Source organism: Micromys minutus (genome assembly GCF_963924665.1).
Source record: "Micromys minutus genome assembly, chromosome: 33".
In the NCBI taxonomy this organism is placed as follows: domain Eukaryota; kingdom Metazoa; phylum Chordata; class Mammalia; order Rodentia; family Muridae; genus Micromys; species Micromys minutus.
The window spans coordinates 12741217-12757352 of NC_137968.1; the positions used below are offsets into that span (position 1 = coordinate 12741217).

At 33.1% G+C, this 16136-nt stretch overlaps 1 protein-coding gene across 3 annotated transcripts in view; it reads right to left on the reverse strand.

Moving 5' to 3' along the window:
• Window positions 1–16136, reverse strand: part of CSMD3 (CUB and Sushi multiple domains 3) — a gene marked incomplete at both ends in the record, with an annotated part of 1162760 nt that overhangs the window by 99976 nt on the left and 1046648 nt on the right. For all 3 annotated transcript variants that reach the window (XM_080909303.1, XM_080909302.1, XM_080909301.1), the window contains 3 exons: window positions 1029–1145; window positions 4038–4107; window positions 5138–5256. In XM_080909303.1, the coding sequence (XP_080765429.1) occupies window positions 1029–1145; window positions 4038–4107; window positions 5138–5256 (306 nt within the window). The remainder of the gene's footprint in view (window positions 1–1028; window positions 1146–4037; window positions 4108–5137; window positions 5257–16136) is intronic.

The following is a 16136-nucleotide window of genomic DNA, read 5'->3' on the forward strand; positions in this document are numbered from 1 at the left end:
ATAATAAGAAAGCAGTTACAAAGGTAAAGTCATATAAGCTTCATGTCAGAGAGATACTCGATGCATGTGTCTAACTCAGAGGATTGGCACGAACACACTCCACACATTTGTATTCTGGGAATAACCCAAATAAAATGTCGGTATATACACAGTTAGATATCCAGGGTCACTGAGAATTATTCCCAAAAGTCAAGAAGTAGAATCAGTCTAAATATTTAATGAAAGATGAGTGGCTAAAGAGAACGTGGTGTGCACATACACACAAAAAGTACTGTTGTCCTGTTTAAAAAGAAAGAGAGGAATTTTTGTCATTCTCAGAAACATGTATTACAGATGACCTTGGAGGCCAAATAGGTGAGGTCAACATGGAATGGGAAGACAAGGGTTAAATTGTCTCAGTGAAACTGAGTACTAAGTGAGGTCTCAGTGATCCTGTCTCAGTGACCCTGAAGTAGCGAATTCAAAACAGCCAAGAGCAGAGCGCACTTGCCAAAAGCCAAGGGAAAAGAAGCCACCTGGATATGCAGTAGATAAAGTGCAGATATGTTATTAAGAAAGGTAAAGAAGTACATTTTCAGCAGGATGACTGGAGGTGATGATATGATATTGTGTTCTTAAAATTGTTACGAAAATAAAATGTTAACTGTTTCCACTCTAAAAGCCAAACAACAAAACTTTATACATAATGGCATAACACATTAATTAGATTAATTTACTCATTTCACGATATACTCATAATGTAAAATATGAAGCTCCACACATTTAGTATTTATGTAACATTTATATATTATATATAATGTATATATATATCATGTATATATACCCATATATCTTAAATTTTTCAAATAGTCCATGTAAAATATGTTTTACTCAGGCAAATATAATTTAAATTATATTCCTAAATATACATTATTTCGTGTACTCATAATGAAACATCCACCTGTAAATAGACACTCTTATTGGACCTTTATGCATCATCTTAATAATGCATTGATAAATACTGAAATGTCTTTCATAGTCTTATATACCGAAGCCGATGGGCAGCTTTATTGTCCATGTGCAATCTAAGCTGCTGGGGTAGTTTCCGGGAAATCCAGGACTGAGTATCACGCCACTGAAGTCTGACATGGTACCTCCACACTGAGCTGCAAAACAACAGAAGTCTCATGAAAAGCAGAACTATGAAATATATCTTTGTATTTAAGAGGTACCGAAATCACTTTAGGTCGTCAAATAGTACCTGAGGTAATACTATTTGAGAAAATCAAATATAGAGTCAGTTCCTTTAGCAAATGCTAGTCAATTCGTACTTCATGTTTCTAGAACAGCACAAAAGGCATAATTAACTGGGAGAAAACGTGCAACTTAGGTCAATTACTTTTCTGCAACTGACAGGTTTTTTTTTTTTCTTACAACTTTATTTAAAGAAGAGAGATACATGTTCAGATTTTTAAAGGCATTTTGGCAATTCTTTTAGAGGTTTGATAGCACGCATTGCTAGTTACCATAAGCATGAAGTACATGTAGAACAGAATGTAACATGGGGACAGTCAGAGTTTTCTTGGTGTGTATAGATTTAACATAATGATCTTTGAACAACAAAAATTGCCACAAGGCAATATTCCTAGATTTTGGATTATTAATGATTTAAGGTCTAGGTGTACCACACTCAAGGAATAAATACACCTAATAAAAAGGACAAGTCCTTTTCAACAGTGGCAAGTAATCGTGCGGCTTGGTTTTCTTTCTTAAGTACATCTACAACTGTGTCATTTTCTCCTGCTGGCAGTCATTCCAAAAGTGATGTAATTTAGGCGAAAATGAAGCCAACTGAGCCAGGCATCTCCCTGTGCCATATTAAGTAGGAAAACATTTTCACAACCTTCGCTCCCTGTTTGCAAGAAGGCTCAGCGAAGAATTTTAAGGAAACTATTGACTTCATTTCATTCTAAAAGGATTAGGGCAAAGGAGCAAGAAAACAACAGGTATTTGAAAAATTAGTCAAATGCAACAAGTATGTTTATTTTGGAAGCCCTATGAAATGGCTAGAGTCTTGAAAATTAGAAGGACTATTTTAAAATGGAAATTTGCTAGTTTGATTTTGTATGTAGAAGTATATAATTATTTAATGTATATTAAAATTTTTTCATTTTAGAAAGTATTCCTTTCTGTAAATGAAGATTTAACATGCCTTTTTGGTGGGCATATAAACAGAAAACAATTTATTGTTGGATAAAATGTCAAATTTTACAGCTATTACCTAATATTTGCTTGTAATTTTTTAATATTGGCAACAGATATATATTCAGACTTCAAGTTACACTTCCTAGAGATCCATAAAATATTTAACTTATGCGTGCTATTAGTAACTAGCCTGACATATATACTCTGATATTTATATTTATGTGTGCATACAGATTTAACAAGCTTATAAACTTTAAAATGGTTATTGCAGTTAAACTCTAAAAGGAATTTTACTGTGAGTTGTCAGTTCATTGGTTATTAAATCAAGTCAATCTTTAGCATAAACTATTAAAGTTTATTCACTATTCCATGTTTCAAAAAAAGAAATATTATTAGTAAACTGTAAGAAGAATGACCTTACCAATCAGAAATTAGGTTACATTGGGACACCGATTATATTTTAAGTTTGCTTTAGTCTGGACTTTGCCTGCATTTCAGCTTCTAAGTCTGCCTCCAAGCTGCTTGTGATACTTAATGCTGACCACTCTATGGGGTGGAGAATTACATGGGTGGTAAGTTTCTACCTTGAGGTTGTATCTGCCTCTCATCCTTTCTGGGAAGTGCCACTAAATTCGACTAGTTGAAGTGAGAAAATCCACTCTAAATACATGAGGGTAACATTATGTTTTGGGCAGAGGTTCTGAATTACATAAAAAGGAACAGCTAAGTGAGAATCTCTACTTTTTGGCTGTGATGAAACATGACCAACTAAGCCTTCACTCCCTAAAATTGCTCTCAGCAGACCATTTGAGCAGAGTGAAAAAAAAAAAAACAAAAAAACAAAAACAAAAAAAACAAACAAACAGGACTCACTCTATTTCTATTTCTGGTCACCTTTTTGTTTTGAACGTTTTTAATTTCCTGCGATATATAATGCACCTTATCAGGTAAAGTGTGTGTAAAATACAACAAAAATTAAAAAATAAAGAAAACTGCCTTTAAAATCTCCCACCCTCAGAAAATCATTTTAATTTATTTTTTCCATTTGCACAAATATTTCTATGTTTATGTTGTAGATATAATCCTACTGTGAATTGTTTTATACGTTCTTATATATAGTTCTATACGATAAATGTGTTTGTAGTGAATAAATATCCAATCATTATGTTTCTTAGCTCTTTAAGAGCAGCTCACACACTACTTTGGAAATTTTAACTAGAATTTTACTACAATAGTTACCACAAGTCTGTAATGAGGTCCACATTCTACACACTTTAAACACATTCTGTCCCATCACTGTTAAAACAAGCCTGTGAGGCAAACATCATTATCACATACAACAGGTAGGCAAAGAGAAACTCAAAGGATAAGCCATTCCTAGGCTATTTTGTATTGTGCTAAAAATTGAATATTCTAATGTTGGACATCAAAGTCTGATTCAGTATCTCACATGGTTTCGTATCATATCAATATATAAAATGAAGTGTAAACTTTCTACCTTAATTTTATTAGAGTATTACTATCATAAAATACCCCCTTTTTAAACCTTGAATTGATAGCTCAGGTAGGATATTCATTTATTATTCTGAGATATTTATTACTTATGTCATCATAAGAAATGGTATCTAAATAAGAACCTATATATTCTATTGATATCTATATGTTTTTCACCGGTTGATGTGAATGTTAGGTTTAAGGTTGTAAAATATTAAAATCATAAAAAGCCAATGGTAGACATCAAACTAACATTTCCATAAAATACATAAAAAGATGTTAATACATTGAATCATGGGTTATAAAGTGAATCTCTTAAATTTGAGGAAGCATATGAAAACGTCTGTCTTTGTACGCACCCAAACAAATGGGGATTGGATAATTCCATCTTCTCACTGGTCCCGGCATGCAGGTGATATGAGAATGACCCTACAGAAAAGCAGGGAAGCTCAGTACACACTTACAAAAGAATGAACGAACTCAGCATACTGACTGGTTAATGTGGCACATCCATGACACACCTAGACACTCACTGCTTCAAGTCATACTGTATATGACAGCTCTAATATAACTTATGAGAGACAATTTTACACACTTGAAATAAAATTTACAGTGAAACCTGCAAAGTCTTGGTAGAAAGAAAACCACACCATATAAGCATAGAATTGTGGTTTTAATATTTTTCAGTCAAAGGATGGTCTATTAAGCTAACAAAATAGCTTAAATAACTGAGTATGTAGTGCTTTATAATAATTTATTACCATATGTAAAATGAAACACATTAAAGAATTATCATGAAACTTATTGCATAAAAATATTATAAAGTTAATTTTACATTCGTAATTAAATAAAATCTAAAATACTCTAATTGAACTTTAGAGACTAAAGTTTTTCATGTAATTTTATTAAGAAATAGTAATTATTACGTCTTTATTTTCTAACAAATTTGATTCTGAAGAATGTAAAATCAAGTATCCTTATTGAATATTAAAATTCACCATATACTAAATCTTAGTGAGAGACCATCTATATGAGTCTTTCTGAAAAAAAATACTTAATAACTAAGTATAAGAATATACACTGTAAACGCAGTTTTTAGAATGATACATTTTTAGATTTTGATTAAATTTCCAGAATTCTATGGAGTTGTTTACAAATTCTAAATATTCAGGAAGTCAGGTAGCATAATTCGAGATGTATTTTGTAAAATGAATTAAATACTGAATCCAATTTATCAGCTCAGATAACATTTTACTTCCTACCAAAACATAGAGTTCGTTCAAGCAAGTTCTAAGATATGTGTATTAAATCTGAATTGAACATTATTTTAAGATCAGAGTAGTTGAGAATCAAGACTACACCTGAATATTTGTAGATTAGTAGTCACTATTTCATTTAAATATCTCAGAGAATAATGAGGTGTTAGCGTTTGGATGACACACAGTTTAAACTGACGTACCTGAAGAGAGTAACCTTGATCGCATTGGAAGGACACCACATCACCAACCATGTACCTGTCTCCAACTTTAATTCCACTGCTTGGGGTTTGTGGCTCAGGACAAGAATCCAAACCAATTGCTAAAAGAATTTAATGAAAGTAATATAAGTAACAGTAAAGATGTAAATATTTAATTTATACATATTAAACATCCTAAACTAGATACATAGACATTTTATGTTTTTAAATTATATTTTATGATTTAAAACAATGTTTCAATTTGAATATATTCTTACCATATTCTACCCTCTCCCAAGTCCTTCCAGATCTTCTCTCCCTCCTTTTACACCTATCTTTAAATTCTTTCTTGAACAAACAAAAAAACAAAAGCAAATAGAACAATTCCCACAAAATCAAGAAAATAAAACAAAGCCACATGCCCACAACAGCAACAACAGCAAAACCAATCAAAACCCAAAATACCAAACGGTATGCAAATATCAAAAACAAATGATGTTATCTGGTGTCTTATTACTCCTTAACATAAGACCTGCTGGAATGTTTAACAGCCCCAGAGTCACTCTATTGATGTTCCCACTCCCAACAGGCATATGTAAGAGTCAGCTCTTAACCTTACCCTAGTGGCTAATTATAACTGATTGTCTAATTCACTTTTATACATTTTTAAAATATAAGATGAAATAAAAGTTATCACATTGAAGTTGGATAAGAGAAACTGACAGAAGGAAAGGAGCTGAAGAGAAGGCTCACGGATCAGCCACCTGCTCATTACATTCTCAGGAATCCCATAAAATGATGATTCAAAGACACAAAGAAAATATGGCCCTCAAAACTAGCATGAACAAAAGTCATACAAACTCACAGAGACGGGAGTCACATGCACAGACTCTGCATAAGCCTGGACCAGGTCTTTGTGTATCTACACTATGGTATTCAGCTTAGTGTTTGAAGAGATGTAGTTTATAAAGCTGCACTTCATATTGAAGACTTCCTGTACATAAGACTTAACTACAAATGACTTATAAAAATATTTCCCTTGAATTTGAAATAGTCTTATAATTTTATTCATATTCTGTATAAATTTGACTTAATTATCTTCTAACAAGGCAATACAACTAAACAATTATTTTAAATGACAATTATAAATAAAAAAAGAGATACTATCTCAGTGAAAAGGGAGTATAATGCATATTCTATTATGGCAAGAAAAAACTAAAGGAATAATGTGATAATCTACGTTAGAACTACGCCCACATTTCAGCAGATAGATTACTCAAGTACAAGATTTCAAGGTTAATCTTGACAACAAAGCCAGACTGAGTTTAATGTTACCAAATTAGATAATTGTAAACAATAAGAAATATCAAAGTTAATTATCAGATGGGTGTGTTGCTCAATTTAGAGTACTGGTCTACTTTATTCCAGGTCCTAATCTCTCTCCTTAACTAGTACCACAAGAGTAAAGGAGTTGATGGGACTGAAATTTGATTTATAAAACAGTGTTAGCAAAATGAGACAAGTTATTTGCTGCTCTGTCTCAAATGTTTCTTCCTTCATATAGAATGAGCATTTTATTCTATGAGGGCTGGAAAGATGGATCAGACCTTAAGAGCATTATTTACTCTCCCACAGGTCCTGAGTTCAATTCTTAGCAAGCACATGGTGGCTCTTAACCATCTGTAATGAGATCTGGTGCCCTCTTCTGGCCCCCAAGTATATATACAAGCAAAATACTATTTATATAATAAATTAATCTAAAAAGTACTTTAGCACATAATTGAATCATTCATTATAAGTTGAATTTTTGTTTGTTATTAGCATAGAAAATATATTATCATATTTGTCACAATATGCAATGGGAAATGGATGCCATGCAGAAGGAAATGGGAAAGAATAGTGGCTAAATTTCAACTGGAAATGTGTGAGAGAAGCCAATTCAGAGAGTGATGAAGAGGATGAGGGAAAGGGTGGAGTTGAAAAAAATTAAGGGAAAAATAACACTGTGGTTGTTTAAAAGGATCGTAAAAAAACAAGTTTTATGTTTATTCAAGAATATGTTTATGGCATATATAAGTGTATATGTGCACACGAATTAAATTCATAGTTTAAAGAGATTTGTGATATTGATGGCAATAATGCTCACTCAAGAGACATAGACTAGGAAATAAAAGCCCCTTAATTAGTAATGGGAAACTTCACTTCCAGTTGTTGATCATGGAACATAACGTGTGACACCCAATACTCCAGTTATTCATTTTCAGGAAAAAGTTCACGCCTAGCACTATGAACCTAGCCAACAATTATTGGCTGACGAGGTCATAGGCTTTAGAGAAGAACCAACTAATCCTGATTGCTTCCTGGAAGGCAGTTACTTAAATTACTGAGGGAATCAGGTAAGTAAGAATCACTTGCAGTCAATGTTTTAATATTCAGTAAAAAATTGAAATGCCTGATAAATATCTTCCCATTGTCGCCATATCTGAGTGCTTAAATATTGACTCTAAATATTTTTGTGAAAAAGTATTTTATTTTTTATTAAATGATAAAGTCAAGAGTATGTTTAGAGGAACGCCCAAGTGAAAAATAGAATTTTGGGGATAAAAATGGTAGCAAAACTTCAAATTAATCAAGGTTATCTCTCTGATTAACAGTGGCATTAAAAAAATAATTTTTAAGCATTATGAATGGAAGTTTTTGTCTTGTACTTTCTTTTAACTTTTACTCTCTGATGAATCTTCTACAGTGGAACTGGATCAAATGGAACACTTGTATTTGTACATGTTTGTATTGAGTGACAGCAATGTCACCATGATAAATGAAATACATAGACTCACAAACATCACAAATAACTATAATGGTTATCACAATGAATTGTACACTTAATATTAATTATTCAGCCACACAAAATACTTATTCCATTTAAACATATAGGATAATACTAAATAAAATGAGAAATGTTGAATGTATAATTATGAGATGTAAAGAGCATACACTTATTCATTAAACAACAACAAAAAAATGCACCTGCCATAGCTTTGTTCTCAATCACTCTCCAAATATCTGTTCTGTTGGACAAGGGTGCTGCTTGATGTATAAAATATAAAAAAGTTGTAGGAGCTCAGTGCAAAACAGCAAGTAAATATAAACCTGTTCTTAAGAAATGATTTTATAAATTATAAATACTATGGTCACTACAAGTCTCTATTATAATGAGAGGTCCAGTGCATGGAATAGGATTCCTGAACAGAGACAATTCTAAGTAAAACTTTAAAAAGTAAATTTAAATTTCTTTTTTATTTTGGAAAATGCATGAGATGTTGCTTTTCCTAAAGTTATATATTCAGGGGAAATCAACTAGAATAAAGGTAATTTGGGAAGTAGAAATTCAATTATAAATAGTCCTCTCATCTTGACTGACACTTGGAATTGTGTCTTTCTTTAGTGTCTGATAAAGGGATAACTTATGTAAAGGTAAATTCTCATGAGCTCTCGGATGTCAGTAGTTGCATGTATGATTTTTGTTGTTGGTTAGTGTTACTTTTGATTTGGTATAATTTCAGATATACTTTGTTTACCTACCTTAAGCAATAAAATAGGATGAGAAATACTGAATTGATTGTCATTTAGCTGTATTTAATGAAAATAATATATTCACGGGACTTAAAATTTAGAAAAGATATGGGAATATACCAATATACCACTGTTATTTGAGGACTTTATGGGTAGAATTCAGAATGTTGATTTTGATTTTTTTTCTTTTTCTTTTCCTTTTATTTTTATTAGTTATATTTTATTTACATTTCAAATGTTACACCCTTTCCTGATTTCCTCTCCATATACTCTATCTCTAACCCTCCTTCTGATTATTTGAAGGTGTTCACCCACCCACTCACCTTCTCCCATCTCCATGCCTTGACATTCCCCTACAAAGAGCCATGAGTCTGGGCAGGACCAGAGCTTCTCCTACCATTGATGCCCAGCAAGGCCATCCTCAACTACATGTGCCGATGGAGCAATGGGTCTGTCCATGTGTACTCTTTGGATAGTGGTTTAGTCCCTGGGAGCTCTGGTTAGTTGGTATTGTTCTTTTAGGGCTGCAAACCCCTGCAACTCTTTCAATTCTTTCTCTAACTCCTCCATTCAGGACCCTGTTATCAGCATAGTATTTTGGTTGATTATGTAGGAATTTCACACAATGTACATGATTATACTTGCTTCTCTTTCTTCCTAGGTCCACTGTCCCACCCTCATGCCCTCCCTCAAAAAAAAAAAAAAAAAACAACAACAACAACAAATCCAAATTACATTGCCCATATACTCATTGGAACATGTCAAAATATCCAAAGAATTAAAGATAACTGAGTCCTTACCCACACTCGCCCCCAAAATCCATCAGCTCAGAAGAGCTACATGTCAGCGTTGCTACCACAATTTTTAAGGACTGTCTTCATATGCGTCTTGTCTAGACTACTGGATTTTTAGGGGCTTCGAGGAAAGGTCATCAAGGAACTCTTTACTGTCAATCATTCTCAACTATGAGCCTACACTCGTAAATACCAATGCAAAAGATGCTTTCTTGCACAAAACAGCAACAGAATGAGCATCGGGCATCTACATGTCCTCCAGCAGCAGATCTGGACACGAACCTTAACATGGTACCTGGAGGTGGTATAGACCACAGATTTAACATGGTCTCCAGAGAAAGCTTGGACCACAGACACATGGTTCCTCAGTAGTATCAGAGACCACAAACATCAACATGACCTCTGGGGATAACATAAACCAGAGACCATGTTCATTTGAATTTCAGATGACCTTGTTAGGGAGTTTTCTGTTGTTGTAAAAATGTATTTCTTTGAATAAATAAATATTTCATATGGTACTTTAGGATTAGACAAATAATAAGTAATAAGAAAAATAAGTAAGGTCACATAAGTAAATATAACATAAAATAAAACTATTTAAAACCCTTCAGCACTCTACTGACTCAAAATAGGAAGCATCTTTTATTGAGGGAATAAAGATGTTATCTGGTTTAGGGTTAGAAAATCCATGGACCAAGAATGGTGCTTTAGATTTAAGATAAAAATAGAAGTATTTATAAAGGCATCCAAACAAGGTAAAACTGTAAAGTGTCTCCAAAACAGGGACAGTCACCAAGAGGATCAGAAAATAAGTCTTAATCAAAAAAAGATAAAGTATAATTAATCTATAACTATTTTATAGGTTAAGGAATGGAATGGAATGTGTTTGTAAAGATTTACTATCCTTATTTCATGGGACTTATTCAGTGTTAATGGAAATTATAATTAGAAATGACAGATATTAGTATTGTAATTTGGGTGTGGAGCTTTTCTATGTTGTAAAATTTATAAGAAGCTGGTGTGAAGTGACAACAAGGAAATTACTGAGTAAAAATATAATTAATCTTAAAATCCCTGTTTTTCTCAAATAATCAATTATGTAATTAGCTCAGGGGAAGAAAGCATTTTAGTGATTGTAAAAGTAAACTCATTAGCGCCTAATGCATTAAGTCTTAAGCAAATTGCTTGGGGACAGAAAACAATAAAATCACAGTGCTGAATCAAAGCTTTGATGATAAGATAAAGTCAAATAGATACATTTACAGACATTTCTGGTTTTGGGTAGTATTTTTGTGATTTGGGAAATTCAGTCTAGCCCTACACTTAGTGAAAAAGATTAAGACCTTCTGATCGCTCTACTTTTCCAACCTTTAGAACATTTTTATTATTGGTAAAATGATAAATTATCATTTGTGTGTGCTCTAGAAATGTGTATCAGTTAGGTGAGTTGTATGTTGGTATACTTTGGAGACTGTGCTGTTGGATCTTGAAGATGTCTAAGGTCCCTCAAAGGACTTGTAAATTTTATTTCATTGGTGTCTATAGTTCTTCCTTGAAAAGTGTGTATGTTATAAATTGAAAACAGAAACCACTACATTAATTTGTAAATGACACAAAGGTCCCTGAAGAATTTTTGCATTACCAAGTTGTACCTTTTTCCTTATAACATTAGACTGCTTTGTTAGGTTCAATTCTAAATATTCTTGATGCTGATGTGAGTAGAATTGTTTCTTGATCTCTTCCATAGCTTATTTGTTGACTGGTATGAAAAATGGCTTCTAATATTTGGAAGTTGATTTTGTATTCGGCCACTTTGCTGAAAATGTTGATCACTTCTGGTTTCCCATGTCATTCATATTTATAATATTTCATATATGTATCATATATTATCTCAATCATTGGTGAATAGAGATAAATTCACTTTTTTTTTGTATTTGAATCCTTTATTGTAGATTGATGTCAAGGTGTTACATGTTTGTACAATGGAGAGTGGTGTGAAGAAAGAGAGCTGAGAAGATAGAAGAGAAGGAGAAAGCAGGAGATTCACAGAGGAAGAAGATGGAAGCAGTTATGCACGTTTCTCTTGACACATCCCTAGATTGATAAGGTGGCTATGATTATTTCTAAGGGTTTCTATGGGTCAATTTATCTTAGCTAGATGGTCAGTTTATTTCTTTGTCCACTGGTTGTAAGCTTATTGTGTAGAGGGTTTGTGGATTGAGAATTTAGCATATAAACCTGTTTGGTAAATTAATGGTTGTGGAATCATATTTTTACAAGGTGGTAGGGGAAAGTGAATGAAAACATTCAGGAGTAGTAGAGTGAACCGCACCTGAGTTCTTAGAGGTGGCATGGATCTGTTAAGTTAGAGATACCCTACAGTATCATGTGGCCCCACGGGTGCCAGCCTTAGTGTGGGATAACAGGTAAATAACTTTTTAATATTTAACTGCAACATTTTATTTTTCTTCTCTTGTTTCATTGTTTTAACTAGTGGTTCCATTTTATACTGAAAAAAATAAGGACAGTGGCCACCCAGTCTCATTTCTGATTTTAATGGGATAAATTTTCAAATTTTCTCAAAGCCAGGTTTAGTGGTGAATAATTTTAATTTCGGCAGAATATAGAAGCAGGCTGATCATACGTAAGTTCTGGGCCAAACTGGTCTAAAAGAAAGTTTCAGACAAATTTACAAAATAAGAGCCTGTGTTGAAAACAAAACAGGATAATTTCCTAAAAAGAAGAAATTTTATTTACTTAAAATAATGTCAAATGTGCATTTGTCATATATAGTTTTTAATTAAATGTATGCCTTGAGAAGTTAAGGAAATGACATATGTTTATTAAAATCACATAAATATTAATCCCAAATTATAAATTAAGATGTTCTATAAAATCAAAGCAATTGAACAACCAGAAACTGATAAGTCTCAAATGGAAAGACTACAAATAATTGACATCTTCATTGAAATCCCCTGAACTTAGTACATATTCTCTCATTTAAAAATGTGATAATCAAATATATAAATTACAGCCAGGAAGCCGTCTCCTTTTAACAAAACAAGCAAGCAGTTAAATAAGAAAAAGCAAAATGTATAAATCCAAGAATTAATACCTATTATTTTGTTTTTGTCGGAGAGAGAGAGAAACATCAATGCCTGTGGCTGACCAAAAAGAATTTGATGAAGCCACATTTATCTGTGTGAGACTTCAAAAATACTCAGTATATAAGGAACAATGTAGCTTATGCCATCACATAGTAACCAAAGCCATAAAATATCAAGATAAAAGGCAAGTGCTCCTAACTAACCCTATAATGTTTCCGTCTTAGAAAAATATATAGCCCCAAAATTAGATTTATGTGTTCTACATTTTGATATCAGGCCAGTTTGTTTATGATTTCTAATATTTTCTATTCTGTAATATATTGGATTCTTAAAACTAGATTATACACACACACACACACACACACACACACACACACACACACACACATATATATATATATATATATATATATATATATATATATATATACTCGTGTTTTAACTGCAATACTGAATACTTGGCACTTTGATTATTTGTAAAGTCATAAAATTTAGAGAGAATAAATTAAACAGAAAGAGCTAGTCTACTCCAAGATGGAAGCCTACATAGATTTTCTTTTTAAAATCATTACCTAAGACCTAAAACTCAGAAGAGATGGAGAGTCCAGCTCTCTAGATGGATTACACAAGCCATAGAAATATCAGAGGTGATATGTTATAAAATGAAAACCAAAACACAAAGTCAGAATTCAAAAAAACACCCTCTTTCATTGAGAGGGTACAGGCCTCTTAGGATGACCTTACACTGATCTGATTTGGCAACATTTAATTTGGATATCACAATTATGCCATGATAGTGAGAGATTCTGGCATGACCCGACAGCCTCTGCATGCCTCTTTCTGTCCTATGCATTGTTCAGTTTTTAAATTAAGACCATCTTTCAAAAATGCAAAACAGATTACTCTTTAAGAAACCCTTCAATAGGCTTACTGTTTCTATGTGACAGTGTATTTGCCGAGTGCTCAAGTTCTTAATTAAATATTCCAGCATTTAAAATACTGCTTGGAAACTGGAGTCTTCAAAGTACTTTGAAAGTAAACTTTCAAGGTGTTCAGTTCCCAGCACCACCTACTTAGTGGCTTGGAAACCAGATGTAACTCCAGTGCCATAGGATCTGAAACCTTCTGGCTTCTGCAAGTGCCAGACACAGGAGTGATGGACCAGCACACACCACAACAAAACACCCGTACACATAAAATAAAATAATAAAATATTACTCTCTGACTTCCCACTGTATGTGTTACCTTTCTAACAATGAAAAAATAAAAACAGTGATTTTAGAACTTATGAAATCTCAATAAACTATTCACCCAGATAATCTCATTTAATTGAAAACAATCTTGCAGTTTAGAATACATTTTATAAGTGAGGAGACTTATACAATATAAATATTTTTAGTCATAAAACTACTTAAGGCAAGAACCTTTAGGCTGACTACAAAGCTGTATTCAGGTCCTTCCTGTAGGCTTCTTCCAGTACACATGGTATACACATGTATGTTTTCCTGTTGTTGCTGCTCTGCAAACATAACTTTTGTTTTGCTAAGTTTTGATTTGCTTTAGTTTGGTTTGGTTGGTTTTAGGGAGCCCTGAATTACTACATTACCAGGAGTCACAGAGATAGAATTTCATATCCTCTGAGTATTACCTTAAGTAGGCAGCACATTCTTGCATTGATCATGGTGAAATTAACACAAAGGGCTAAGCAAAAATATAAGCACCCATCTGAGTCCCAGTAGAACACATGAAATTCTGTGACAGCAGATATCCCTTAGATATTCTAAGGGGCTTCAAAATGATTATAATGCACTGTTATCTGAGACATCTTGAGTAGCATAATCAGATTAATAATGCCTAAACTATTTTGCAATGGTTTGTCAAAATGTCTTTTCTTGCAACTAAAGCTTCCTGCATTTAAAGTTCTCAATACATGCTCAGCAATGATCTTAACAGTTGATGAAGTTGAAAAGCATAGGAAAAGAAAAATACAAGGCCTGATTAAAGATTGCATATTCTGAAACAAAAATTTATAATACTCTGTGTCACTTGCTAACTAAAAATTTCCAGGACTGAGATTACTCACTAAACTTCACTTTTTGTATTTAGAATTCATGCATGCGTGTGTCAGGATTTGAGGGAAAATGATCAAAGTACAATAACAATAGAATCTTAAGTATGGTTTTATAGGGATGATGATGAAAGTGGTAAACAGTGCTGACAGTTTCCAGCAAACATTAGATGCTCTTGGGATGGGTAACCACCTGATGCAATGTGAGTACAAAATACCTCCCATTACTTTATTAACAAATAAACCAATGTACCTCCAAAATGTTGCTTCAAAACTATTAAAATAACATTTGCTTCAACTATAAGGTATGAAAAATAAATTCAAACATTGGACATACAAGCTAAAACTGCCTTTTAAAAATGTACCATTATATTAGTTGAATTCATAAGGGCATAACTTTTATCAAAACGTAACAAAAGAATTAGCTTCATTTTAAAAGATATGTAAGACATTTACTTAGACATATGTATTAGAGACTATAGGAGTTTCTGAGTAAAGTCTGTACAGCTGATACTTTCAGCAGGAGCATGTCATAATTTCTATTTTTCAATGGGATAATGAATATACTAATCATATTCAAACTCACGTTTTCACCAACATTGTTCCTCCTCTCTCAACAGATGCTTATATCCACCTAACTCTTCGTGTTTTCTCATAAGCTATGATATATTTATCTTCTTGCTCAAGAGCCTACTATATGGAGACTGAAAAATATTAGGTTTTTTTTTTTTTTTTTTTTTTTTTTTTACATCTAGTCTTTCATCCTTAAGGAATTGATTTTTAAAGTAACTTACTGGCCACAGTGAGAGAAAAGAGGCACCTAACTCTCTGGAGACTTGAGGTCTCAGGGAGAGGGGAGTCCTGGCAGGGTGTGGGTGGGGGTGGAGATGTCCTCTTGAAGATGTGGAGGAGGAATGGGATGAGGAACTTTCAGAGGGTAGACTGGGCTGGTAAAAATGGATCAAAGATGGTATATACAATACTTTATATAAAATATAAATATATGTATATCTTGCCTTAGAGTTGAAGAGAGATCACTCAGTAATTAAGAGTTTTACAAAGAACCTGAGTTCAATTCCCAGCACCCATATCACAACAATCTGTTTGCTCTATTCCTGGGAATCTGTGCCCTCTTGTGGCCCTCCTAAAACCCTAGGTTCACACTGGATACACAGACTTACATTCACATGAAACACCCATTCATGTAAATTGGTCCCCTATATGACTGCCTTAAAGTGTGGTTATATGTTCCTTTAAATAAATTTTTTTTTAAAAAGTTATCTCTGTAAAAGGAAGTAACTTACTGGAGAGCAGCTACTTTGCTCCAGCTGGCTTGCTGAGCGATGCTTAGATATGGGAAGAAAATGCCGTCTGCTGTCCACCACTACCCAAAGCACTGAGCTCTCTTGGATTAACGTATACATTTTTGTCTGTTTTCTGACAGTTTGTTACTGAGGAGG